General features: G+C 50.3%; 1 protein-coding gene and 1 long non-coding RNA gene across 4 annotated transcripts; both read right to left on the bottom strand.

Annotated features, from left to right (window-relative positions):
• Positions 1–234: 234 nt before the first annotated feature.
• On the bottom strand, positions 235–2,460 carry LOC120646260. 2 transcript variants are annotated; one of them, XR_005664341.1, is made up of 5 exons: positions 1,732–2,460; positions 1,512–1,615; positions 1,308–1,419; positions 851–1,016; positions 235–774 (listed from the first exon to the last, which is right to left on the bottom strand). It is a non-coding gene; the product is annotated as an uncharacterized LOC120646260 (long non-coding RNA). The 2 variants fall into 2 exon arrangements; XR_005664340.1 differs by having other exon boundaries at positions 883–1,016; positions 1,732–2,446.
• Positions 2,461–19,852: 17,392 nt separating this feature from the next.
• Positions 19,853–21,706, bottom strand: LOC120644423. Of its 2 annotated transcripts, none has more exons than XR_005663741.1 (3): positions 20,997–21,706; positions 20,455–20,780; positions 19,853–20,373 (listed from the first exon to the last, which is right to left on the bottom strand). XR_005663741.1 is itself a non-coding variant. In XM_039921051.1 (3 exons), the coding sequence occupies exons 1-3, from the start codon at positions 21,138–21,140 to the stop codon at positions 20,075–20,077; spliced, it is 909 nt and encodes a 302-aa protein (XP_039776985.1). In that variant the 5' UTR covers positions 21,141–21,706; the 3' UTR covers positions 19,853–20,074. The 2 variants fall into 2 exon arrangements, 1 of the variants encoding a protein (XP_039776985.1); XM_039921051.1 differs by having other exon boundaries at positions 20,857–21,706.
• Between the last annotated feature and the right edge of the window lie 6,239 nt (positions 21,707–27,945).

Here is a 27,945-nt window from a genome sequence, read left to right as displayed (position 1 = left end):
TTTTCCTTTTTTCCGTCGTGGGGGGTCGTGGCTGGTTGCCTGTTACAACCGGATCCAAGGGCTTGCAAACTTGTTTGATTTGGTAACTTTATCGGCTCGTTGAAAGAAATTTTTAATACTGTGCTACATAATCACTAATTTATTTGAATTGAGTTGTGACAAGTCCTTTTTTACTATCATTCATTGCAGTTGGGCTCGGAAAAGCTAGCAATTTACATTCTCACATTGTTGACGTAACAACCAGTATCTGTTTCATTCATCAATGGCTGGTTTGTCTCTACCATGTATAAAAGGCTAAAATTTCCAACTTGAGTACAATTGTGGTGACAACATGATCATTTCAGTGGTCATCAAAGCTAGCATTTTGCAGTTTGAACACACAGATTTTGTCAACACAATCCACATGTTATGATCACAAAGATCGAATCTTCACACTTTGCACAAGGCTAGCTCCACATGCAACATGACGGCCGCTAGAGCGACCTACAGCAGCTCGAACTTGCCATCCCAGAGCTCGAAAATCTCATGCAGCCAGCATGGTCACAGGTGATGCCAGTGTCGTTGCAGAGGAACACCATGGTCAGCATCACCAAGTTCAGCGGTTAAAAACTCGTACATAAAAATGCAATAAACGATGGTGTCAACAGTCACCTACCTGGCTCATGTGCTGGACTATGGCCTACGCTACTTGTCCATCGGTGTTCATTTGAGGGACTTGTCTGTTCGAAGCCGCATGATCAAGCAGGAACATCCCAGCACGTGATGGCCTCCGCTCTAGAAAATTAGACTGGGGAATCAGCAAAATGATCCCAAAATCAAAATATTATGCTATAGCTGCTATCTGTTACACCTGGATTCCACAATTTCACCGAATGCACCTACATGTGATGTGGCCGCCTCGAACCCCCCACCTCTGCCTCTCAAGTGTCAACATACTGCCCCGCCAGGATCCCATATGGTGGCAGGAACGAGCAGCAGCAAATGGGCATCCTGGACATCAACCTCCGCTGTGAATCCTTCATGCAAATCAACATTGTACATTTGTGTCAGGTGTGATACACACTGACAAAAACATGGAAGGAAAATGTGAAAAGCTCTGAGACAAGGAAGCACGAAAAATGATCACACAACTACCAATGACAACAACAACCTACAATCTAATTTGAACCACAGCCTACAAAATGAATGTCACCTCCAAGGGAAATCGACCAAAATAACAGGAATAGTTATTTCACCCAAAAGGCTGGTCATGTTTACCCTAGCAAATAATTTAGAGCATGAATCTATCATTCCCCCCTTGCTGATACCTTTTAAGCAACACAGAAATCAAGAATATAATTGAAGCAGCAGGTTCACAGTCTCAGACTCCCAGAGATACCTCCAGCACTTCCACAGCTGAATGCCAAGGTGTACATGGATCTGCACGCGCAAAATTAGGAATGTTAATCAATTCATCACATGCAGATGATTATTGGATGGCTTGATAAAATTTATCTTCGTCTTCAGGGCACCTCTTTAGCCGACAGTGGCCATGACCCATTGGCCGTCAGGCTCCGCGTGCACGCCGGTGAGGGAGTTGAGTGTGTGGACAGAACACTTGAACTTGCACCAAGGTCTTGAAAGAGAACGTGTTGATTCGTTAGTAGCCAATGAGAGGCTGCTGTTCAGATATTTTACACGGGAAAACAAAACACTCGATTAGCGATGGGGGCACATGAAGATGGGACTAACCTGGATGTCTGTTCATGGAGGCGGATGAGCCATGCCTGGGATGCTGGGGACCGACGCCTGGGGTTGCTCCTGCCGCGCATCGCATGGAGTCGGACAAAAGAGGCTGTCGTGCCATACCTGATCCGCCCAGATCATCGTCCCAATCACGCCCGTAGTCTGTGTCGTTGTCTGCCTGGCGCAGCCGTCGAGAGGAGGACGGGGTCCGCCGCTAGCTTCTTTCTCTGAGCTGCTGGGAGATCTCGCTGGAGTAGCAGCTGGTCTTCGATCTACAGCCTGATCCGGTTGGGATCTGTGACCTCTGACCCGATTGAGTGCCTCATCACACGGACCTTGGAGCGGATCTGCTGATTCTTTCTTCTTTTTTTTTTGAAACAGGAACTGGTGTTTCAATTCAAAACAGATGCAGGATGTCGGGATGCCTCTCCACAACAAGAAACCAATAACCACCCAAAAATCAGAGGAAAAGTCAGGCGTGGATTCCGAACAGAAATCGACGGGAAAGGATTGAATGGGACCTTGAGCCAATGGATGAGTTCCCGCACGTTAGGTGGATCGGGTCGCAGGACTCCGACCGGCGATCGACGGCGGTGGCGGCGGAACGGACCTTGGGGCGCCGGCGGCGGAACCGACCCTGGGGCGGTGGCAGCGAGAGCGGAGCAACCTCGTGGAGCTCGAACTGACGCCGCTGGACGGTGGAGTCACGAGAAATTGAAAACCAAATTATTTCACGATCTATTACGAGCTGGGTATGGGGGAAGGAAAAAAAACCGTGCGGACTAGAGGGAGAGAGGAACCGGCGAGGGACAAAAACCGGACGGGGGGCAGGTGCGCTGCGGAGACCGAGTCCGGTCGGGCGGGTTGGGTTCGGGTACTAATTAACTAATTAACTGTTCAGTACCCAGGGTACAATATAGTACTACTATATATATACACACACAATGAGCAACATGAGAGATTCTATGGCGAAGTTATAGTTGGTCTTTGCAAAAAATATTTTCAAAACTCCAGTCATATGGCAGAAAAGTGGAGGAAACTGAAGTCAGCACCATTCCACTCTTCAACTTCCCAAACAATTCATAGTAAACACATCAAAATTCACAGGTAAGGGTGAAGTTTAGAATAATCTGTATGCAGGTGCCATATCATGTGAAGTCGGGTCCGCCTTAGTTCTAGCCTTTACTCAAGGACCTGCAAAGAATTAATTGTGGGGGATCTTGTTGACGCTCGCTAGCGACTTATTTCAAGCGTCATCTTGAGCCTATAATCATGAGAATAAAGTCTCATACCTGCTTATGTTATCCAGAAAGAGCCAATTTCACGTTTCCTCTTGAAAATATTATTATATTGGAATTCAGGCAGAAATGCAGGTAAAACAGGCTTCAAGCGTCAAGATACAAACCCAACTTTCAGAGCAAGCTATCAGCTCCTGCATGAGCGCATAAAAGACGAGCATCAACACTAGTGATAGGAGTTATTGCTAACGAATTCCACAAAGTGTTGGTTTACATTTGTGTGCAAGTTGCTTATGTTTGGAAATGAGAGGAGAATGCAGCCCATAAGTAAGGTGACGCGTCATCAATCCGAGGCAAAATCTTCTCGACGAATCAGGCACATTCACGAGGATCAGCGGGCCCACCAGAGCGTCCAAACGGACTCAAGACAGGCCCTTACACATGTACATGACATGGGGTATACCTAGCAGCCTTCTGACCAAAAATTGGGCCGAACAGTCACAGCCCACGGGCCCCACCGCCTCTCAGTACACACGTGACAGAGTGTGGTTGGTCCTCCATGGCAGTTTGGCTCAATCCCCGGGCAAATGACTGGTGGTTTCCTCCTATAAATAGTAGAGGAGGGGTGAGAATTAGAACACACACCACACAACAACACATTTACTCTTCTCTTGAGTTCTCAGTTGAGGTGTAGAGTCACCTTGGGGAGTTTAGGGGTAGAGGTACTCAGGAGGGGTGTCGATAACGGTGCTCTTCTCCAAATTGTACCTCTACGAGAGTGAGGGAGATAGTCGGGGGAAGTGCCGGGTTTGTCGGCACTCTTCTCCACTTGCACCTGTAACACCCTAGTTTAAGTTCCAGCATTTTTTAATAAATTTAATTGGCTTTATTTAAATTTTCTAAGGTTTATTGTGCTTAGATGACATTAAATCTAATTTTGGTTCTCAAGTAATTAAAATTTTGTCATAGGTCTACTTTTAATGTTGCATTCATGCTGAAGCATTTATTTCTGCTTGTGTGTCTAAGGTTGTTGAATTCGAACTTTGTTTGAATTCAAATAGATTTTGTTTAGTTTTGGAAAAGGAAAGGGAAATAGAAATCCAAAAATCCAAAACCAATCAAACTCGGCCCAGCCCTTTACCTTAGCCCGCAGGACGGCCCGCTCCGCAGCAAATCCACCGGCTCCAGCCCACGCCCCGGCCTGCTTCACCCTGGCCCGCGCCCGTTTCTTTCCTTTCTGGGCCGGTCTCAACACGCCCGCGCTAGCTCGGCCCAAGCCGCGGCCGCACCCCGCCCCGCACATTCCAGTCCCAGCTCGCACCACGGCCCACTCCGCTCCTGCCCGCTCTCGCTCGGCCGCTACCTCCGCTGACAGCTGGCCCCGCCCGTCAGGACCTCCTCTCTCCTTCCCTTCCCGGCTCCGCGCAACCGCGCCCGAAACGGCCGGCGAGATCACCGGGGATCCCTTTCCCCCGCTCGCATGCCCAGATCTCGGCGCCCCTTTAAACTCACCCCACGACCCCCCCTGCGCCTCATCTTCCACCAACGCGCCACCAGAAACCCTAACCACACCACCACACCTAGGGATCTCTGCGCCGCCGCGCTTCCGCCGCTACACTGCAGCACCGCCCGCCAGGATCCCACACCTGCTCCGTCTCGCCATCCCGCACCGCTCCATGACGCCGGATCGAAGGCCCAGCCCGAGCTGCGCCGGATTTTCCTTCCATGACCCGCCGCCGGTGAGCACCTACGCCATCGAAATCCCCCGCCTCCACTGGTACTCCGGCCGCCCTGAACCCCGTAGCTTCTTCACAGCTTCACCACGCTCCGAATCGAGGTGACCAGGAGCCGGAGATCACCACATCGACCTGCCCGCGACCACCACGCCGAGTTTCCGCCGCCGGTCCGCGCCGTCGCGCCCTCTGCACGACTTCGTCGGCAACCTTGCACCCCGGTGAGCACCAGTAGCCATCCCTCTATCCTTTGCGCACGTTGTTTTGGCCCATAGCACGCCTTAGGAGTCCGGGCGTTGCGCACCGGCGACATCCGCCACCCCAGTGTCGCCGTCGCCGCCGCGCATGGCGCCCCGCGCCTTAATCCCGTCCCCTGTGTGGCCAGGTGGGCTACACATGCCCTGGTGTTGCTCCACGGCCAATTTTTGATCCAAACAAAGCTCGGTAGCGCCGTTCCGCTGGCTCCGGCCGAGCGCCGCCGCGGAAGCTCTGTTTCCGGCGACCCGCGCCGCCGCCGTTGCCCCTTTCATCCTGATCCACCCGATCTTGGCCCAACGTACCAGATTAGATCAAAGTCCCATTGAATCTGAACTGCCCGATCGAGATCCAATGGGCCTAGGTCAAAGATACCGGTTCGCCCTGGCGTTTTTGTTAAAGAGACCCTGGAGTTTTCTTTAATCAACCCGCGGTCCACCTGAGTTCAAAAATAATTAGATTTAAGTCCTGGTTTTAACGCGTAGCCCCCTGAGTTTGTTTAAAATAGTACCCGCAGTCCAGGCTTGAAGTTTTTGCGAGTTAGACCCTGAAGCTTTAGTTTAATTATGTTTAGGCCCTCAGTTTTTGCAGAAAAGCCCCTGGAACCTTAGATTTCTTACAGTTTAGCCCCTGAACCTTGTTTTTAGCCTAGAAAATGCGTTTTAGCTCTGTTTTAAGCGTTCTTTATGTCCACGCGATCGTTGAAACGCGTAGAATAGTTTTAGACTAGTTTAGTGTGCTGTTTTCATGTATTGATGTACTGTTCCTTAGCTTTTGTTAGTGTTTGCTTGTATGCTTATTATTGTGCATTGTTTTGGCCATGTGTTCGTGAGTAGACGTTGATCCATCTGAGGAGCCCCAGTATCAGTACCCGGAGCAGCCATCTTCTGACCAGTTTGAGCAGTAGCAGGAGCAGTACGAGGAAGGCAAGTATAACATGAACAACCTATCATCTTTAAATACAATTTCATACTGCATTTTAATACTGTATGCCCATAAGGACTTTCCTAGCCACTTTATATCCTTTATATATACCTTTGGGTTGCATTTTTGGTTAGTTGTGCTAGGTGCCACGCATAACACACTCTAGTCCTTTTTAATTAATTTGATTAATGGTTTACTTGAACTTAATTCTGAGAGTGGCCCTCTGTGTGGATGAGTGGCTCACGTCTCGTTAAAAGATGATTTTTGTAGAAACATGGTTTAGGGGGCCAGCACGGTGCTTAGTGCTTGGTTGGCCACTCTCCATAAGGACCGGTTCATAGAGCGACAACCTGGGACAACAGCGCTACCACAAGGCTAGAATGGGATAGACTTGGCTTACTAATTAGGTCTTTTTGGTTTGGAGTAACTTACCTGCGGGGCAAGAGTAGTAAGCTTCAATGGTCCCTGCTCCTCCGGCTGGTCTATGCTTGGTTTGCGTACCTGTGCTTGTACCCCCGTGAGGTGGGCCCCATCGTCGCTGACCTAACTCTCGCGGTTACGCCTTACCAACGAGATTCTTTGTAACGGCCTCGTAGTGAGTCGCTAGTCATCTCACCTAAGGAAGTGTGATGAACCTCTAGCGTAGCTCACGACTTGTGGGTAAAGATGTGCAACCTCTGCAGAGTGTAAAACTGGTATACTAGCCGTGCTCACGGTTATGAGCGGCCCAGATCCTCCTTTTGATTAGTGGGGTTGTCTCCTTCCGACGAGGGAGGTGCCTCTCGGGGTTACCTTGGTGGCTTGGTTTTGGTTTGGTTCTCAGTAGTAACATGATTAATTCTGATTAATTACTATGTAACTGGTTAATGGTTTTTCATCAACTTGTAGTAAATAGCTTTAATAAAATTTTGCCAACACTTAAAAGCTAATGCAGTTGAGTCAGCCAACCTTAGAGCCTCATAGTTTGTGTTATACTTGTTGAGTACAAGTTGTGTACTCACTCTTGCCTCCTCTCTATTTTTTTCCTCTTGGATACGCTACTGCTGCTCAGTTCCTGCCGACACGAGGGAGTTCGCTCAGCGCTACCAGGACTACGAGGACTTCTAGGCGTTCGTCTCCCAGTCGACGTCCCTGTGGCGCCCTGCTCAGTTTCGGAGAGTTTTAATCGTATTTGTACTTCGCTTCCGCTGTATCAGACATCTTTGTCATTAATGAAATAAATAACATTCGTACTCGCTTTATTATATCTTTTTACGTGATATGTGCTGTGATATACTGTTCATTCTGTTGTATATACATGTGACTTGATCCTGGCACGTATATGACTGCTCGGTTTATGTCCTTTTATAAACCGGGTGTTATAGAGTGGTATCAGAGCCGTATCGACTGTAGGACGAAGCCTAGATAGAACTAGTCGAGTTTTAGGACTTCTTCTCTCCAATCCTTGTCTGCTGAAACTATTTTACTATTATACCCCTTGACTTCTATGACTTTTACCCGTCTTGCCTTGATTTCTCTCTCTGAAGAATAGTTTTTGTAGATTTGGCCTGAATCAGTCATCTGACCACCATGAGTATAAACTAGGTGACCCTTTTATAATAATACGATAGCACGTTCTGCGATGCGTTGTGTTAGTTGAGTCGTATGTTAAACTCGGCTAAGTTGTGAAGATTGTCTGCTTGTTATTATGCTAGATGCTTGATTTGGATTTTTGAATGATTGTATAGCCTAGTAGTTTAAATTCGTTTAAAGAAAATCACTCTTATGTTAAGTTAACTAATTAATAAAATGGATTAAATCGTTGGGGGTAAAATAGTCCACTCCATCCTGTCTACTTTATCATGGCTGAGTCTTTTTCCGCAAAGAGTTATCATATCCATCTGAATTTATTCCTGCAATATCCTTACTCGTGAAATCTTTTGTCCAAAATCAGATGGTGAACACCAGGTGTGGTTCTGACCAACAGGGGCAGAACAACCAGGGTCAGAACACCCAGGGGACCGGGATCCCGATGCCTCCGCCTTTGACTCCGGAGCAGTACTTCCAGCTCCAGATGCAGATTATGGCCACCCTGAACAACACTGTTCAGGCACTTCAGCAGGCTCACACTCAGCCTCCGCCTCCTCCACCGCCGCAGCCTCGCGACAGGTGTGCTGAGTTCCTGAGGGGTCACCCGCCGACGTTCTCTCACACATCCGACCCTCTTCAGGCTGACGACTGGCTCCGTGCAGTGGAGCGCCAGCTGGACATCGCCCAGTGCGATGATCGTGAGCGCGTCTTGTACGCAGCAGGACAGCTGCGAGGGGCAGCTTTGGACTGGTGGGAGTCCCACCCAGTTCAGGACCGCGAGGCTCTCACTTGGCTCCAGTTCAGGGAGCGTTTCCGCAGCCACAACATCCCCGCGGGCGTTATGAAGATGAAGCAGAAGGAGTTCCTTGCACTGAAGCAGGTAATCTTAAATATAATCAATCAGCGGTTTCTTTTGAGCTAATGCCCCTTGTTCTATCCATATGAATCTTGAGTTAATCTTTCGATATCTATCTGTCTTTGTCACTTCAGGGGACTATGTCGGTCACAGAGTATCGTGACTGCTTTCTGCAGCTTGCTCGCTACGCCCCTGCCAATGTTGCGGATGACCGCAAGAAGCAGGAGCACTTCATGGAGGGCCTCGAGGACTACCTCCAGTATGCACTGCTCTACCTCCGCTTCTATGACTTCAACCATCTGGTTGACAGCGCGCTCAACACTGAGCGCAAGCACTTGGAGATGGAGGACAAGAAGAGGAAGATTGTCCCCGTTGCTTCCGGCAGCAACACTCGTCCTCGCCTCCAGCAGCCTCAGCAGTACCAGCAGCCTCAGTACCGGCCTCCTCAGCAGTACCAGCAGAGGCCACTGCAGCAGTACCCGCCTCGACAGCAGCAGCAGGCGGGGCAGGGCCAGAGGTTACTGGCACCTCCGGCTCGTGCTGCTCCACCGGCACCGCAGGCTCCACGTTCGGCAGCTCCTACCGGACAGCAGGCTCAGGGACCCCCTCGCACCTGCTTTCACTGCGGCCAGCTGGGGCACTACGCCAACGCTTGCCCCCGGAAGGCGCAGGCGGGACAGCAGGGGCGCCCAGCTCAGCCCAGGGCGCCACTTCAGGGCAGAGTGAACCACGTGACGGTCGAGTCAGCGGCTGAGGCTCCCAACGTGGTTATTGGTACGTTCATGGTTAATTCATATCCAGCTACAGTGCTTTTCGATACTGGTGCTACGCATTCCTTCATTACTCAGTCTTTTGTCGAGCATCATGGTATTCATACTAGCACATTAAAGAGGTGCCTGTTAGTATCTTCACCGGGAGGACAGTTGAGGTCTCACACTTACTGCCCGAGAGTCAGTGTTTCCTTGAGGGGAGTAGAGTTCTGTACTGATCTGATGGTGCTAGACACCAAGGGCATTGATGTCATTCTGGGAATGGAGACTCTGGCCATGTGGGGAGTCCGGATAGATTGTGCTCAGAGGACAGTCTTGCTATCAGCTTCCAGTGGCCAAGAGGTTGTTATCAGTGCAGTAGAGCCTTCTGGATTTCTTCATCAGATGGAGGCTAGACCCACGGACGGTATTCGCGTGGTGTCTGAATTCCCGGATGTCTTTCCGGATGATCTACCAAGTATGCCGCCTGAACGCGCCATTGAGTTTTGTATTGATCTCTTGCCTGGCACAGCTCCTATTGCAAAGCGGCCCTACCGTATGGCACCTATAGAGCATGAAGAGGTCAAGAAAACTATTGATAAGTTGCTAGCCAAGGGCTATATCCGTCGCAGCTTCTCTCCTTGGGTTTTTCCATTGTTGCTGGTAGATAAGAAGGATGGCTCGAAGAGGATGTGTGTGGATTATCGGGAGCTGAATACAGTCACTATCAAGAATAAGCATCCACTGCCCCGTATTGAGGATCTCTTTGATTTGCTTCGAGGTGCTCATATATTCTCGAAGATTGATCTTCGTTTGGGTTATTTTTAGCTGAGGATCCATCCTGGGGATATTCCGAAGACGGCATTCACCTGCAAGTATGAGTTATATGAGTATACGGTCATGTCCTTCGGCTTGACTAATGCCCTGGCTTTCTTCATGCATCTGATGAACATGGTCTTCATGGATTATCTGGATGTCTTTGTGGTGATTTTCATTGATGATATTCTGATCTTCTCCAAGACAGAGGAAGAGCATGAAGAGCATCTGAGGCTCGTGTTGCAGAGATTGAGAGAGCATCAGCTATATGCTAAGTTCAGCAAGTGCGAGTTCTGGATTGAAGAGGTTCCATTCCTCGGTCATGTTATCTCTCAGGGAGGCATTACTGTTGATCTGAGCAAGGTGAAGGATGTGCTCGAGTGGGAGACACCGTAGACAGTAAAGGAAGTCATGTCATTCTTGGGCTTAGCTGGATATTATTGGAGGTTCATTGAGAATTTCTCCAAGATCGCGAAGCCTTTGACTTCTTTGCTGGAGGAAAATGTGGCTTTCGTGTGGACTGAAGAGCGTCAGATGGCCTTTGATGAGCTGAAGAAAAGGTTGACTACGGCGCCAATCCTGACTCTGCCAGACCAGACGAAGAGGTTCACGGTGTATTGTGATGCTTCGAAGGATGGTCTAGGGTGTGTTCTGATGCAGGAAGGCAGAGTGATTGCTTATGCTTCACGGCAGTTACGTCGGCATGAGCTAAATTATCCCACTCATGATCTTGAGTTAGCCGCAGTTGTGCATGCTCTGAAGATTTGGATGCACTACTTGTATGGGCAGCGGTGTGATATCTACACTGATCACAAGAGCCTCAAGTACATTTTCACGCAGAATGAGCTGAACATGCGGCAGAGAAGATGGCTAGAGTTGGTCAAGGACTATGACCTGGAGATTCACTATCATCTGGGCAAGGCCAATGTTGTAGCAGATGCTTTGAGCAGGAGAAGTTATGTCAACATGGCCGTGGCTTTCCAGATGCCTCCAGAGTTATGTGAGGAGTTCGAGCAGTTGAGTCTGGGCTTCTTGCATCATACTTCAAGTGCAGCGTTTGAGGCAGTACCGACTCTAGAGTTAGAGATCAGGCAGCATCAGAAAGATGATGAGAAGCTGCAGGAGATCCGTGAGTTGCTCAAGAAGGGCAAGGCCCCACATTTCAGAGAGGATGATCAGGGTACCTTGTGGTACAAGAACCGGATCTGTGTGCCAGATGTGAAGGATCTCCGGAAGTTGATTCTGAGTGAGGCCCATGATACAGCTTACTCTATTCATCCGGGCAGCACGAAGATGTACTATGATCTGAAGGAACGTTTCTGGTGGTATTGGATGAAGCATTCAGTGGCAGAGTACGTGGCTATTTATTACACCTGTCAGCGTGTCAAGGCTGAGCATCAAAGGCCAGCAGGTCTGTTACAGCCTTTGAAGATTCCAGAGTGGAAATGGGAGGAGATCACGATGGACTTCATTGTTGGATTGCCTCGTACTCAGAAAGGGTACAACTCCATATGGGTAGTAGTGGATCGACTGACGAAGGTTGCTCACTTCATTCCAGTGAACACTACTTACTCCGGTGCTAGACTTGCAGAGTTGTACATCTCTCGGATTGTCTGCTTACATGGTGTGCCCAAGAAGATCATATCTGACAGAGGGTCTCAGTTCACTTCTCGGTTCTGGGAGCAGCTCCATGATTCGCTGGATACGAAGCTGCGTTTCAGTATGGCTTATCACCCTCAGACAGATGGGCAGACAGAGAGAACTAACCAAGTGTTAGAGGATATGCTGAGAGCTTGTGCCATTCAGTACGGTACTAGTTGGGATAAGTGCCTGTCATATGCTGAGTTCTCATATAACAACAGCTATCAGGCCAGTCTGAAAAAGTCCCCCTTCGAGGCATTGTATGGCAGAAAATGCAGGACTCCTCTCTATTGGGACCAGATTGGTGAGAAGCAGCTCTTTGGCCCTGAGATCATAGATGATGCAGAGCAGATTGTTCAGGCTGTGTGAGAAAATCTGAGGATTGCACAGAGCAGACAAAAGAGCTATGCAGATGGCAAACGGAGAGACCTGACTTTCAGTATTGGTGATTATGTTTACCTGAAGGTGTCTCCGATGAGAGGAATCCACAGATTCAACGTCAAGGGAAAGTTAGCACCTCGGTATGTGGGGCCATTCAAGGTGCTAGAGCGGAAAGGCGAAGTTGCTTATCGCCTGGAGTTACCTCTCAGCGTCTCAGGAGTTCACGATGTCTTCCATATATCTCAGCTGAAGAGGTGTCTGCGAGTACCCGAGGAGCAGGCACCACTGGATGGAGTAGATGTGCAGGAGGACCTGACTTATACTGAGCATCCGGTGAAGATTCTGGAGACATCAGAGAGGGTTACTCGGAACAAGCGCATCAAGATGTGCCGAGTTCAGTGGAGTCATCACAGTGAAGTTGAGGCTACTTGGGAGCGAGAAGACGAGCTGAAGAAGACATACCCAGATCTCTTTGCTAGCCAGCCCAGCTAAATCTCAGGGACGAGATTTCTTTAAGGGGGTAGGGTCTGTAACACCCTAGTTTAAGTTCCAGCATTTTTTAATAAATTTAATTGGCTTTATTTAAATTTTCTAAGGTTTATTGTGCTTAGATGACATTAAATCTAATTTTGGTTCTCAAGTAATTAAAATTTTGTCATAGGTCTACTTTTAATGTTGCATTCATGCTGAAGCATTTATTTCTGCTTGTGTGTCTAAGGTTGTTGAATTCGAACTTTGTTTGAATTCAAATAGATTTTGTTTAGTTTTGGAAAAGGAAAGGGAAATAGAAATCCAAAAACCCAAAACCAATCAAACTCGGCCCAGCCCTTTACCTCAGCCCGCAGGACGGCCCGCTCCGCAGCAAATCCACCGGCTCCAGCCCACGCCCCGGCCTGCTTCACCCTGGCCCGCGCCCGTTTCTTTCCTTCCTGGGCCGGTCTCAACACGCCCGCGCCAGCTCGGCCCAAGCCGCGGCCGCACCCCGCCCCGCACATTCCAGTCCCAGCTCGCACCACGGCCCACTCCGCTCTTGCCCGCTCTCGCTCGGCCGCTGCCTCCGCTGATAGCCGGCCCCGCCCGTCAGGACCTCCTCTCTCCTTCCCTTCCCGGCTCCGCGCAACCGCGCCTGAAACGGCCGGCGAGATCACCGGGGATCCCTTTCCCCCGCTCGCATGCCCAGATCTCGGCGCCCCTTTAAACTCACCCCGCGACCCCCCCCTGCGCCTCATCTTCCACCAACGCGCCACCAGAAACCCTAACCACACCGCCACACCTAGGGACCTCTGCGCCGCCGCGGTTCTGCCGCTCCACCGCAGCACCGCCCGCCAGGATCCCACACCTGCTCCGTCTCGCCGTCCCGCACCGCTCCGTGCCGCCGGATCGAAGGCCCAGCCCGAGCTGCGCCGGATTTTCCCTCCATGACCCGCCACCGGTGAGCACCTACGCCATCGAAATCCCCCGCCTCCACTGGCACTTCGGCCGCCCTGAACCCCGTAGCTTCTTCACAACTTCACCACGTGCCGAATCGAGGTGACCAGGAGCCGAAGATCACCACATCGACCTGCCCGCGACCACCACGCCGAGTTTCGGCCGTCGGTCCGCGCCGTCGTGCCCTCTGCACGACTTCCTCGGCAACCTTGCAACCCAGTGAGCACCAATAGCCATCCCTCTATCCTTTGCGCACGTTGTTTTGGCCCATAGCACGCCTTAGGAGTCCGGGCCTTGCGCGCCGGCGACATCCGCCACCCCAGTGTCGCCGCCGCTGCCGCGCATGGCGCCCCGCGCCTTAATCCCGTCCCCTGTGTGGCCAGGTGGGCTACGCATGCCCTGGTGTTGCTCCACAGCCAATTTTCGATCCAAATGAAGCTTGGTAGCGCCTTTCCGCTGGCTCCGGCCGAGCGCCGCCGCGGAAGCTCTGTTTCCGGCGACCCGCGCCGCCGCCGTTGCCCCTTTCATCCTGATCCACCCGATCTTGGCCCAACGTACCAGATTAGATCAAAGTCCCATTGAATCTGAACCGCCCGATCGAGATCCAATGGGCCTAGGTCAAAGATACCGGTTCGCCCTGGCATTATTGTTAAAGAGACCCTGGAGTTTTCTTTAATCAACCCGCGGTCCACCTGAGTTCAAAAATAATTAGATTTAAGTCCTGGTTTTAACGCGTAGCCCCCTGAGTTTCTTTAAAATAGTACCCGCAGTCCAGGCTTGATGTTTTTGCGAGTTAGACCCTGAAGCTTTAGTTTAATTACGTTTAGGCCCTCAGTTTTTGCAGAAAAGCCCCTGGAACCTTAGATTTCTTGCAGTTTAGCCCCTGAACCTTGTTTTTAGCCTAGAAAATGCGTTTTAGCTCCGTTTTAAGCGTTCTTTATGTCCACGCGATCGTTGAAACGCGTAGAATAGTTTTAGACTAGTTTAGTGTGCTGTTTTCATGTATTGATGTACTGTTCCTTAGCTTTTGTTAGTGTTTGCTTGTATGCTTATTATTGTGCATTGTTTTGGCCATGTGTTCGTGAGTAGACGTTGATCCATCTGAGGAGCCCCAGTATCAGTACCCGGAGCAGCCGTCTTCTGACCAGTTTGAGCAGTAGCAGGAGCAGTACGAGGAAGGCAAGTATAACATGAACAACCTATCATCTTTAAATACAATTTCATACTGCATTTTAATACTGTATGCCCATAAGGACTTTCCTAGCCACTTTATATCCTTTATATATACCTTTGGGTTGCATTTTTGGTTAGTTGTGCTAGGTGCCGTGCTATAACACACTCTAGTCCTTTTTAATTAATTTGATTAATGGTTTACTTGAACTTAATTCTGAGAGTGGCCCTCTGTGTGGATGAGTGGCTCACGTCTCGTTAAAAGATGATTTTTGTAGAAACATGGTTTAGGGGGCCAGCACGGTGCTTAGTGCTTGGTTGGCCACTCTCCATAAGGACCGGTTCATAGAGCGACAACCTGGGACAACAGCGCTACCACAAGGCTAGAATGGGATAGACTTGGCTTACTAATTAGGTCTTTTTGGTTTGGAGTAACTTACCTGCGGGGCAAGAGTAGTAAGCTTCAATGGTCCCTGCTCCTCCGGCTGGTCTGTGCTTGGTTTGCGTACCTATGCTTGTACCCCCGTGAGGTGGGCCCCATCGTCGTTGACCTAACTCTCACGGTTACGCCTTACCAACGAGATTCTTTGTAACGGCCTCGTAGTGAGTCGCTAGTCATCTCACCTAAGGAAGTGTGATGAACCTCTAGCGTAGCTCACGACTTGTGGGTAAAGATGTGCAACCTCTGCAGAGTGTAAAACTGGTATACTCGCCGTTCTCATGGTTATGAGCGGCCCAGATCCTCCTTTTGATTAGTGGGGTTGTCTCCTTCCGACGAGGGAGGTGCCTCTCGAGGTTACCTTGGTGGCTTTGTTTTGGTTTGGTTCTCAGTAGTAACATGATTAATTCTAATTAATTACTATGTAACTGGTTAATGGTTTTTCATCAACTCGTAGTAAATAGCTTTAATAAAATTTTGCCAACACTTAAAAGCTAATGCAGTTGAGTCAGCCAACCTTAGAGCATCATAGTTTGTGTTATACTTGTTGAGTACAAGTTGTGTACTCACTCTTGCCTCCTCTCTATTTTTTTCCTCTTGGATACGCTACTGCTGCTCAGTTCCTGCCGACACGAGGGTGTTCGCTCAGCGCTACCAGGACTACGAGGACTTCTAGGCGTTCATCTCCCAGTCGACGTCCCTGTGGCGCCCTGCTCAGCTTCGGAGAGTTTTAATCGTATTTGTACTTCGCTTCCGCTGTATCAGACATCTTTGTCATTAATGTAATAAATAACGTTCGTACTCGCTTTATTATATCTTTTTACATGATATGTGCTGTGATATACTATTCATTCTGTTGTATATACGTGTGACTTGATCCTGGCACGTATATGACTGCTCGGTTTATGTCCTTTTATAAACCGGGTGTTACAGCACCTCGACGGATGCTTATTCGGTTGTAAGTGTTCGAGACTTTCTAGTTTGGAATTATAGTTTAGTCACAAGTTATTTCTTCTGCCTTCTATTGAATTGAGTGTATGCTTAGAGTAGCATTTTATCGTAGCTTAAGACTCCGGATAGAGAAGTATAATCTTGTCCAAGGTTAGGATTAGTACGGTATAGCATAGACGTGGTGTCTATGCTAGACTTTACCACTCAGTTGTTCTATATTTTCACGGATTGAGAGGTAGCCGGCAGGTGGTGACAGCCCTGTTCGAGCCCTAGTAACCCTCCACGTTCGGTTATAGGATAGAGCATTATTACTGGAGCAACTGGCTTGTCTAAGCCAGGGGAAACCAGTAGCTCGAAGTAGCAGGCGAAGTTATCTCTTCTTCTGAGTATAGATTTTAGATCCTTGGAAGCCCTCTCTATCCTATGCCTCCTACACAAGTGTGTGTGTCCTTGGATGAGTCTGAACCCGTAGATAGTGTACTCACGTTCCTCAGTGGATACGATACCCTGGAATACTCCTGGGTGAAAGCTATGGCAGTATCCGTGCGCTTGCGAATTTTATTCATGATATTACAAAATCCCAACACTCCCCCAAAACCGACGGCTGCCTCATGATTTTTGGTGGACCGGCGGCCTGCAAATCCAAGCGTAGGCAGAAGCTCACACATCGTGAGATCTACACCGCCGAGCCAGCCACAGCTTCTTTTCTCCGCTGGTCAGATTTTGCTATCACCTACGACCGGTCCGACCTTCCGGAGCATGTCCCACGGCCAAGTAGATATCCTCTCATAGTCGGCCCAGTCATCGGCACAATACGCCTTACCAGTATGCTGATGGATGGAGGCAGCGGCATCAACATCAAAGTGTGCCTAAAGGATCCGTATCCTTTGCCGTGAATAGACTAAGTGGTCGATTCGACATCAGGGTGCGAAACCCTCTACTTCCTTGATGCATACTCTGGGTACCATCAAATCACGATAAAGGAGTCTGACTAGCTTGCAACCTCTTTCATCACCCCTACGGATCATATTGCTACATCACGATGTTGTTCGGTCTAAACAACACAAGGGCGATGTATCAGCCATGCATGCTCAAATGCTTTGGGGAACTGATCGGGCGGACTGTCGAAGCCTACGTGGACGACGTCATAGTCAAGTCCGAAAAGACCTACCATCTCAAGGCCGACCTAGAGGAGACTTTCGCCTGACTCAGGGCTAATGGCGTTAAGCTCAACCCCGAGAAATGCATTTTTGGGGTCCCGAGAGGTATGCTGCTTGAGTTCATCATCTCCGAGGACAACATCGAAGCCAACCCGGAGAAGATCACGGCCATCACGATGATGGGGCCGATTCAGAACTTAAAAGGGGTCCAACAGATCACCGGATGCCTCATGGCACTAAGCCATTTTATTTTGCACCTTGGTGAATGGAGTCTCCCCCTTTATCGACTTCTGAAAAAGACCAACCGGTTTGCATGGACACTCGAGGCTCAGGAGGTGCTTGACAAGCTCAAGCACCTCCTGTCCAAGACCCCAGTCCTGGTCCCGCCAGCCGACGGGGAACCGCTCCTACTCTACATCGCGGTGACCACTCAGGCGGTCAGCGTCGCCCTGGTTGTGGAACGGGAGGAAGAGAGACATGTCCTTAAAGTGCAGCGCCCCATATACTTCGTTAGCAAGGTTCTGGCCGATGCCAAGACATGCTACCCCAGATCCAGAAGTTTCTATAAGATGTCCTGATCGCCAAAAAGAAGTTGCTCCACTACTACGAGTCACATCCTGTGATGATGGTCATGTCTTTCCCCCTCGGCGAGATCGTATGGAACCCGGATGCCACCGGGAGAATCACAAAATGGGCCCTTGAGTTGATGGGGTAGGGGATTTTGTATGACCCATGAACAGCAATCATGTCCCAGGTACTGGCCGATTTTGTTGCAGAGTGGACAGAGATCCAGATGCCTCCGGTAGCCGTAGACAAGGAATGCTGGATGATGTACTTTGACGGGTCAGTACTGAAGGATGGTGTGGTCGTATGACTCATCTTCATCTCCCCTCTTGGCATGTGAATGAGTTACGTAGTCCGGCTCCATTTCCCCACTTCTAACAATGTGGTCGAGTACGAGGCACTCGTCAATGGTTTGCGCATCGCCATCAGCTGGGCATCCGATGGCTTGAGATCCGGGGCGACTCCCGATTAGTCATCGACCAGGTCATGAGAGAGTCAAGCTGTCTCAATCCCTCCATGGCCATGTACTATCATGAGGTCCACAACCTAGAGGACGAGTTCGACGGGATCGAGCTCCACCACATCCCCAGATGGCTGAACAAAGCAGCTGACACATTAGCAAAGATGGCATCCGGTTGGGAGCCCGTTCCAACCTGAATCTTCACCAATGACCAGCAGAAGCCCTCGATCCATACCATGGAGCCAGAGCGGGCCTGTAATGAGCCATCCCCAACCTAAGCTCAGGGGCTTCCCATCGTCCCCTCTGATTTTGAGGTTATGATGATCGAGGAGGAGTCGGAAGTAGGGCCTGACACTTCACCCGACTGGAGAATGCCCTCCCTTGACTACCTCCTATGAGAGATACTTCCAGCCAACAAGATGGAGGCCCGGCGGCTCGCGCTCCGGGCTAAGTCCTTCGTTGTAATCAACGGGGAGCTCTACAAGCGAAGTCACATGAGGATCCTGCAACGCTGCATCCCGATCGGGCAGGGGAAGTGCTGTTGGAGGATATACACGGTAGGGTCTGTACACAGTTTGACAAGGCTTTTACTGGCCGACTGCGGTGGCGAACGCCAAGCAAATAGTACGCACGTATGAAGGGTGCCAGTATTATGCCCGGCAGACCCAATAACCAGCACAGGTGCTCCAGATGATCTCCCCATCACGTGGCCATTCGCGGTCTGGGGGCTTGATCTGGTTTGGCCCCTCAAAAAAGCACTTGCGGGCTACACACATGTGCTTGTCGCCATTGACAAGTTCATGAAATGGATTGAGGCTCAGCCAATTGCGAGCATAACATTCGAGCAAGCCGTGGAATTCTTCCTCGACATCATCCATCGTTTTGGAGTCCCGAACTCCATCATCACGGACAACGGTACATAGTTTATGGGGAAAAATTTCTCAAGTTCTATGTTGACTACCATATCAGAGTCGATTGGGCCGCTGTGGCACATCCCCGTATGAATGGGCAAGTCGAGCGCGCGAACGGCATGATTCTACAAGGGCTCAAGCCCAGGATCTTCAATTGGCTAAAAAATTTGGTGGATGATGGGCTGCCGAACTCCCCACGGTTCTCGGGAGCCTGAGGATGACCCCCAGCCAGGTGACGGGGTTCACGCCTTTCTTCATGGTCTACGGATCAAAAGCAGTCCTCTCGACTGATCTTGACTACGGGTCTCCAAGGGTCAGGGCCTACAACATGGGGCGGAGACGTCCCTCGAAGACGCCATGGATCAGCTCGATGAGGCATGAGACGCTGCACTTCTTCGGTCGGCCAAGTACCAACAGGCGCTGCGCCGATACCACAGACACCGCATGAAAGGCCGAGAATTTAACGTCGGCGACCTGGTGCTCAGACTCATCCAAAACAACAATGGCTGCCACAAGCTCTCGCCACCTTGGGATTGGTCATACATCATCGCGGAGGTACTCAGATCGGGCACCTACATGCTGCAAACAGCCGACGGTGAGGTCCTCACCAACGCCTACAACACCGAGTAGCTACATCATTTCTACCCCTAGCTCCTTTAAATTAAGGACACACTCAGGTTGCTCCTAGTTTTTCCCGTTCTTAAGTGACGCCCGACCCACCGTGGGGGTTGGACCTCACTCGGGGGATACAAGGGCACACCTACATGGCGCGCCAGGAAAAACTGGTCAGATTGCGGTACAACTCACGCCCCAGCTACTATGGGACCCCTGCTCACCAGGATGATCGAAAAAGTTTCCAGGCCGGAACACAAATGCATGGCATGAATAAAAATCCCATCGACCACGATGGGTCGGGACAGAGGATTAACAAAGCATAAAATATCTTTGGCACAAGCATGGAAGATATCCAAAAAAAATAATTATAGGTCAACCCAGTGTAGCGACCGCCGCCACAACAACCTCAGGACCTTGCCGGCCGTCAACGGCGCCGAAGGCCCCTAGGGTAAGATGCGCAACTGCCGATACATTAAGCACAAGGGCCCGCTAGATGACAACTTCGTCTGGGTTCGCACCTCTCCAGAAGCGTGGCCCTGCAGGAAACCCGGACTCCGGCCAATGCATGTCCCAGCCGGACTGAAGCTGCGTTGAGGCCAGTGCCAGGGCGGCACCCTTGCGAATGCCGAGCTCCAGCACGCGCTCGACCTGGAGGGGTAGGGACCGGAGGCGGTCAGGCAGCAGTGGCCCCTCCGACCCCACTATCCCTACCGCATCATCGAGGTCATTCAGGCAGCGGTGCAGCCCCTCTGTCTCGTGATGGGAGATGGCTAGCTCATCCTCCAGACCTAGGATGCAGGGGGTCAACAATGAACGAATCACACCAAGAAACGTACAAACTAGGGTTTTCTCTCGGTGTAAAGACATACCTGCCGTCTGGGCATGGGCATCTGTAGCCTCCACCTGGGTTGTCGCTATCTCCTCCACCGAGGCGTGGAGGGCGGCTTCAATGGCAGCGAGGTTAGACTGCAGCCATCCCACCTCTCGCGTCGCGTTGGAGTACCGGCCCTGGGTTTCAGAGGCCTCCCACACCAGCTCCCGTATCTCCTGGTGCTGGGCCTGATCAGACACCGTGGAATAGGACGACCCAAGCAACGCCGCCGATGACCCCGGCGACGCTGCTGCCGCGGCTGCGGAAGGCTCCTCGGCCACTCCACGTGCAGCGATCCAGTGATGGGGACCCGTGGTGGCAGCCCTGCGCGAGCACAAAGCTGAACGTCATCGACCACGACAAATTTTAGGAACACGGTGATAGGATGAGTGGCATTTACCCCTGGCGGTGCAAGACCTCATGGAGGCTTGGCGGCCCGCGCAGCGGCACACTAGAAGCCTCGTCCGATGGACATTTCTGCCCCGGCCATCTAGATGAAACAGGGAGAAGGGCAAATGCGGGGAACCCCTCCCTCCTTACCTCTTCTCTTCTTCTCTCGTAGGGGAAATGAGTTAGTCTGTGCAGGTGAAAGCACTCGGCTGGGACGGTGGAGGTATTTATAACCGGTTCCTGGCGCTTCGCAACCTGCAGCTGCCCGATCCCTGCACCACGTGCCCATTCCATTTCCTGCTGAAACAACCGAGCGACGAACGATGGATCGAACCAAAGGTACAAATCCCCACCCTCCCTATTCACATCAGATTTAAATACGGCAGAACAATGGTCGCCGTCGCCAGCTGATGCAAGTCCTCGAAGACTGCACCTGTGCTTCGACTACTCGGGCAGCAACCACCGCAGGTAAGGGCCCGTTTGGGATACGGGGCTGTATACGCCCCTATGGCCCATTAAGGCCAAGGGTTCAAAGGATGGCCCATTGAAAGGTTCGACAGCCACTGAGCCGACAACAAGAGTGAGGGGCTAGAACAGATGGGCTTGCTAGTGGCTAACACCCAGGCGCACAAGCGCCACAGGCATCCCGACCCGTGTTCGAGTCTCGACTTGCACTGATCCATGGTTTTTCTCCAAAGAAAGGCAACGAGCCATCGGAACTGGTCGAACGGACCTAACAACTATATGGATCGGCTACTAAGAATATGGAGTCGGACACCCGCTGACCTATGTCGGAACCCCGCGAATGGGAACTGGGGCTCCACTCAGACTAACCCGTTATCAGCACAACGAGCATTGCGCTTCGCTCAGTGAGGGAAAGCATGACACGGCTCAACCCCTCCATCTCGACCGAAAGGGACGCTTGAGGGAGGCGACAACACGACAGGACGCCTTCCCAATCGGTTTCTCCACTACGTGTGGAGGCTCGGGAGGTGAACTCACGAGGAGGCCAAACATGTGGTCATACAAGTCACAGAGCAAAAACGAAGACAGCCAACCCCCTCGCCCAATGCACGGGAGTGGTACATGGGAAGGAGACCCGGGCGTAACAAGACCCCTCTTCTATTACAAGCGTGAAATGATTACATAGTAGCTGGCCATAGGCCGTGTACAAGAACAAACTACTTAAGCACTGCCTAGCAAGGCAACGCTGAAAAGTTGTTGCGGGGCAGCTTCCGCACAAAAGAGGGCAGGCATGGACGACTACATCATGGTCCATTCCCTAACAGCGGAGCACCCCTCAACAACAGCACTGGGGAGGATGAGAAAGAGGGACACGAGGGGACACGGACGCCAACTGTCGTACTGTCCTGACGAGGTCGTGCGACATCGAGTAGACCTAGCGCCCTCCCAGTAAAATCCAGGCAGGTGCGGTGAGGCTCGCCTACCCCCGTTACGGAAAGGAAGTAGGGAGCCTCCACTTACCAAATGATTTCACACGGAGTGACGGGCCGGCTCACAACCTCACGGGGCACCAGCATCAGAACCAGGGTAACCGCCTCACGACGGCTACAACGAGGGTCTAGACACCCCGAGTCCCTCTTCTCGATCCTCCTCCACTCGTGGTCGATCCTCTAACAGCAACCAACAAAGGAACGAAGCCCAGCTCGAACCTAGCGAATCTTGGCTCTTGTAGCACTGCAAAACTTGGTGAAGAACAAGGAGCCCTGCGCCCCTATTTATAGACGCACGGGTGACGTGCGCCAAAGCAGGGGCAAGCCTGGATCAACGCTCAGGCATCCACGCTCCTGTCTGCCCCCGTCCTGTCAAGGTCTATCTGGCGGGATAACACAGGGAAGCGTGGGTCGTGATAGCACAAATAGGCACCGGATGGGGTGAGGCCACACGGCGCACGATACGCGAGCGCCGAAGCAAAAAGGATGCACACAGGCAGAGAATCCTTGCCAGGCCACCATGCATCAGCAAAACCATCATCATGGGTGCCTAGTGATGACAAGACCCAACAGGGAGCATACTAGCCGAGGGGTCGAGCGTCGGGTGACCCGACGGGTACACCAGCTGGCCCGCTATGCAAGCCTCTAATCCGTTCAGAGGCCCGACATTAGCAAGGTAGACGCCACCTGCGATGCATGAGACAAGACCAGATGACGGATGGCCGAACCAAGACACTGAGAGCGGAGCGATGCGCTTCATGCGCGAATCTATGCTCTGTGCGAATCCCTGATTCCCCGGAGGCTCGGGGGCTACACCAAATGGGTGCGCTCGCACGCACCCACTTGAATCAAGACCAGGGGAGACTGGCTCCGTCCGTGTCAAATCTAGATTAAAAAGCCAAGCAAGACGAGCTAGCCATCTATGTGAAGCTCTGATTCACCTAGAGGCTCGGGGGATACACCCCCTGGGTGCGCTCGCGCGCACCCATGTGAGAAGAAACTAGAGGAGACCGCACTCTGATCGGGCAAACCGACCATAAGAAGAAACCAAACGAACATGGCAAGCTCCTGTACGATCCGCCAAGATCCCAGCAGGGGCTCGGGGGCTATTGTTGGGTATCAATATTAGGGATACCCGAGAATAGGGGAAAAGGCGTCATGTGTCCCGATCGGTTCATGGGATTAACTCGCTAAGCCTACCCCATCCGACACCTGAGGAAGGGTACACCTCGCTTGACCCTCGCGGGGAGGGCAATGCCAGGCCCAACCCTCGCTGGGAGGATCCCGCCTTGCCCGACCGCCTAAGTGGAGCCCAAGAGGCTCCGCGCCATCCGCTGACCGACGCGGACACGGATGATTGGGCGGGGGATGTGCTCTAACATAGGAACAGTGGAGCGCATGCCTCTATATGCCTACGGACGCGACTGACCGTAGGTTAGAGGCATGCACCACTTGTATGGATGGCGTCCACGTGCCTTGGGCCACGGACCATGCAGCAAGAATGACCCGGCCGCGGAGGAGAAGGGCAGCAATGACAGGGCCAATGGCTCCCACACACGATAGGGGAAGCAGCGCCAGCAGGATAGGTAGGCCTCCCATACCCAGAGGAGGCGCGGTGGGATCGTGGGAGATCTCCTCCTCGAGACGGGCGCACGATCTCTCTCTCTCTCTCTTGACTTTGTACACCAGCCCTTTCCTTTGACTTATAAAGGAGAAAGGGAGGCCCCTCGCTTGGGGGTCCGGCCTAACGGAGAAAAAACAGCACACGACGAACACGCACACACTCCACACCGGAGACTTGGGACCCGTCTCTCTCTCTCACCCGTTTGTAACCCCCTATTACAAACAAGTGCGAGATACACGAGCAGCCACTAACTGGACGTAGGGACATTCGGTCCGAACCAGTATAATCCTTGTGTGCCTTTCGCACACCATCCGAGCCAGACGCACAAAGCAAGAAATTTACTAGCCGGTGGTTCAAAACACCGACAAACATGTTGTGTATTATGATCTCTATTTGGCAACCTTATAACTAGCAAGCCGATTTCACAATTGGAAATGTCCTAATCAATTTGGTTATCCTTTTGGGATGACATGAGTAAACTCCTTTGCCACCTTTTAGTTTCCATGTACTATATTGTTCTTATGCTGATGGTGTAATTAGTACCTAGATAAATTGGCAAATGTTGCATGGCATGGTCAGTTTGATCTTAAATATATGATGACACCATTGACTTTTCTTGCCAAACCTTTGACCAATAGTATTTATTTAATCAATTAGTTAAGTAAAGTAAAATGAGTACCACTAGATCTATCATCAAAAATACTTTACGGTTAACAATATTAACATAGTTATTTCTGCAAACTTTAAATTTGACCTCATGCTATATATGCGGCCTAGTAGTATATATGCATGCATTTCTTGGTTAGCATGTATAGATGTTGCATTTACTTATGCTCATGTCACATTGCCCCGTGTTCACTTTAATGGATAAAGATCGGAGATCAGTAGAGATTAAACACCTAGGTCAAGACGTGATCAGCAGCCTCCCAATAAAATGAGGCTTCAAAGTTCAATGTTCAGCTAATTTATGTGACTGTGCTCTTACTTTCTTCATTACGGTCTTCCCCTTGTTGGATTTAATTGGTCTTCCATTTGACCGAAGATGCAGTTCATATACTTGACTAATCAAGTCGGTTTGGTTTCATGTGGATGGATCGATGGATATGTTGACCTGCTGGCTGAGCTAATTGATGTGACTGTGCTCTTAATTTCTTCATTACGGTCTTCCCCTTGTTGGATTTAATTGGTCTTCCATTTGACCGAAGATGCAGTTCATATACTTGACTAATCAAGTCGGTTTGGTTTCATGTGGAAGGATCGATGGATATGTAGACCTGCTGGCTGAGCTAATTGATGTGGCTGTGCTCTTACTTTCTTCATTACGCTCTTCCCCTTATCAGATTTAATTGGTCTTGAGTTCAAAAAAAAAGATTTAATTGGTCTTCCATTTGACCAAAGATGCAGTTCATATACTTGACTAATCAAGTCGGTTTGGTTTCTTGTGGATGGATTGATGGATATATGTAGACCTGCTGGCTCAGCTAATTGATGTGACTGCTCTTACTTTCTTCATTACGGTCTTCCCCTTGTTGGATTTAATTGGTCTTCCATTTGACCGAAGATGCAGTTCATATACTTGACTAATCAAGTTGGTTTGGTTTCATGTGGATGAATCGATGGATATGTAGACCTGCTGGCTGACCTGTTGGTAGGATCGCGTGCAACCTCCTCCATCCGCTCGAGTTGTCGACCCTGGCCTGAAGGGACAATGAGATGAAGATAACTCAGGATTAAGCTCCAGTCGCATTGATTTTATACATTGAAGCTTTTAGTACCTGCATTGAAATATAGATGTTCATTTATATATTAATTAAAATTATCAAAGATAACTCAAGATACGCGTGGCACAACAAATTGATATGCGAGGGACATCAAAGATAACCCATATATGTGTGGAACAATAAATTCTTTATGCATTCTTGACAATCAGGCCAAGGAACCTATATTTTTCTTAGAGGCTCCATTTGGGCCACCATGTAAATTTATGGCCGTCAAGATAACTCCAGTTTGGGGTATGTAGCGAAAATGGCCTCTCATGCCATATTTCAATATATTGTTTTGGCGATTGATGACACACACAACACTTGGACTAATATGATTGTTAAGATGATCATTCTCAGGCTTTTAGGTTCAAGTGATGACAAAGAGAAGATAGGCAAAGTTAGGCCCGAAGGGCCGCCCCTACGGGGGTTAGCGGACGGGGGTCGAGGGGGAGCCGCCCCTCGCGGGTCTCAGGGCAGCGCCCTGAAAGCTCTTCGATCGGTAGCACCGGAAAAACCGACGCATGGGCATCGGTGCATCCGATAGTTGTCGGAAGAACCGACGCCATGGTATTTTGGTGCAAAAGGAAATCGAAGCCAAGTCAGCTTGTAGGCACCGGATGAACCGATGGTTCAAAAAGGGGCATCGGTGCATTGGGCGTACTGTGTTCCAGAGACGATGCAAGTCGTGCAAGAGCCAAGTCTTCAGCACCGGTTGAACCGGTGAAGCATCGGTGCATGCCATCGGTGTAATGACGTCAGCTGTCAGGAGTTCAACGGCTACTTCGGGTTATGAGGGATCAGATGAACTGACGCTACCCCAGCCAGAGGCATCGGTTCATCCGATAATACGCAGATTTTCTGCTGACCGTTGGAGCAACGGCTACAAGACTTGGTGGCCTATATATACGCCTCACCCCGGCCATTTGAAGCAAGCTGGAGTTGCTGGACATCCCACACACACCCAAGAACATCTCCAAGCCATACAAGAGCATCAAGATCATATCCTTAGCCCTTTGCACACTTTGAGAGTGTTGTGTAAAGGTTAGCTCTTAGTGAGTGTATTTGCAAGGTCTTGAGCCTTTGTGCTGTGGTTCTCTAGTGAACCAAAACAAGAGCTTAGTGCGCCGGCACCTTGGAGCTTTGAAGCTCGCCGGCAACGTCATCGACCCTCCGACTTGGTGTGGAGCGACGACGATACTTTGTGCGGGGGACGTGGAGACCCCCATCCTTTGTGGAGAACCTCCTTAGGGGAACCCGAGGCCAAGGTGACCGTGATTGTGTTCACGGAAGAGACTTGGTGGCCGAGTAGCAATACTCTTAGTGAGTTCTACAACAATGTGGATGTAGGTGTGCCTTTGTGGCTAACCGAACCACGGGATAAACACCCGCGTCAAGAGTTTGCTATCTCCTATCCCGCTCTTTAAGCTTCCGCATTTCATACTAGCAATTTGTGTACCTTTACTTTTATAGAATAGTTTCTTGATAGGAAAGGCTATAGGTTGCTAAACTCTTTTGGGATAGGGGTTTCATACTAGAACAAACTAGTTGTACATCTAGATAGCACGTTTTAGTTTAAGTTTTGTGCAAACTAGTTGGAGTCATAGGTCAAAGTTTTTATTAGTGCCTAATTCACCCCCTCCCCCTCTTAGGTTAGAGCACCCGATCCTTTCAGGGTAGTGAGCCAGCATGCATACGAAATAGGATGATATGTCAACACAGGTCTGAGCATGAATCACTCAAATTCAATTGAAGGGTAAGGCATAGAGCTAAAACTGGAACGCTTTGGCCAGGGCTGGGTTAGGGTCATATCTTCGATAGATGCAAATATGGAAATATGTTATTGTAATTGAAAATGTGAAGGGGATAGCACATACCTGTAAATAATCAATGCAGTCAATACAACGTACTTAAGAACGGATGGGATATTTCCGATTCACTTAGACTGTGCTAGTAGCTAGCATATTGATGAAAGGAAGACGACGTATTGGTTGATGGGATGAATAGACCACATCCTGTCTGACTTTAATCCACATACAAGACGTAAGATTCGTCACGAGCACCACTAAATTAACACTGTCACATTCTTATCCAATGACAAAAATGAACCTAGACGGGATGGTGTGAAGCAATCGATTGGAAGCTTTGAACCCCGGTTAGGGCCCGCACCTTTGTTTATATATGCAGGAAACAACCTCCTGCGTGGTTTACATCTCATGTGATCACATCTAGGATTGGTTAGGCTAACTAACTAGAAGATG

This window comes from Panicum virgatum, chromosome 8K (genome assembly GCF_016808335.1).
Source record: "Panicum virgatum strain AP13 chromosome 8K, P.virgatum_v5, whole genome shotgun sequence".
Taxonomy (NCBI): domain Eukaryota; kingdom Viridiplantae; phylum Streptophyta; class Magnoliopsida; order Poales; family Poaceae; genus Panicum; species Panicum virgatum.
Note: the sequence above shows the minus strand (reverse complement) of the source record. Positions and strands in the feature narration are given on the sequence as shown.

Bases quoted from the DNA above. Each gene is read 5' to 3' on its own strand.
- LOC120644423 (XM_039921051.1), bottom strand. From the start codon at position 21,140: ATGGAATGGGCACGTGGTGCAGGGATCGGGCAGCTGCAGGTTGCGAAG. The intron at 20,781-20,856 runs GTAAATGCCACT...GTGCTCGCGCAG, and splicing joins GAGGTCTTGCACCGCCAGGG to GGCTGCCACCACGGGTCCCC. The intron at 20,374-20,454 runs GTATGTCTTTAC...CCTGCATCCTAG, and splicing joins TGCCCATGCCCAGACGGCAG to GTCTGGAGGATGAGCTAGCC.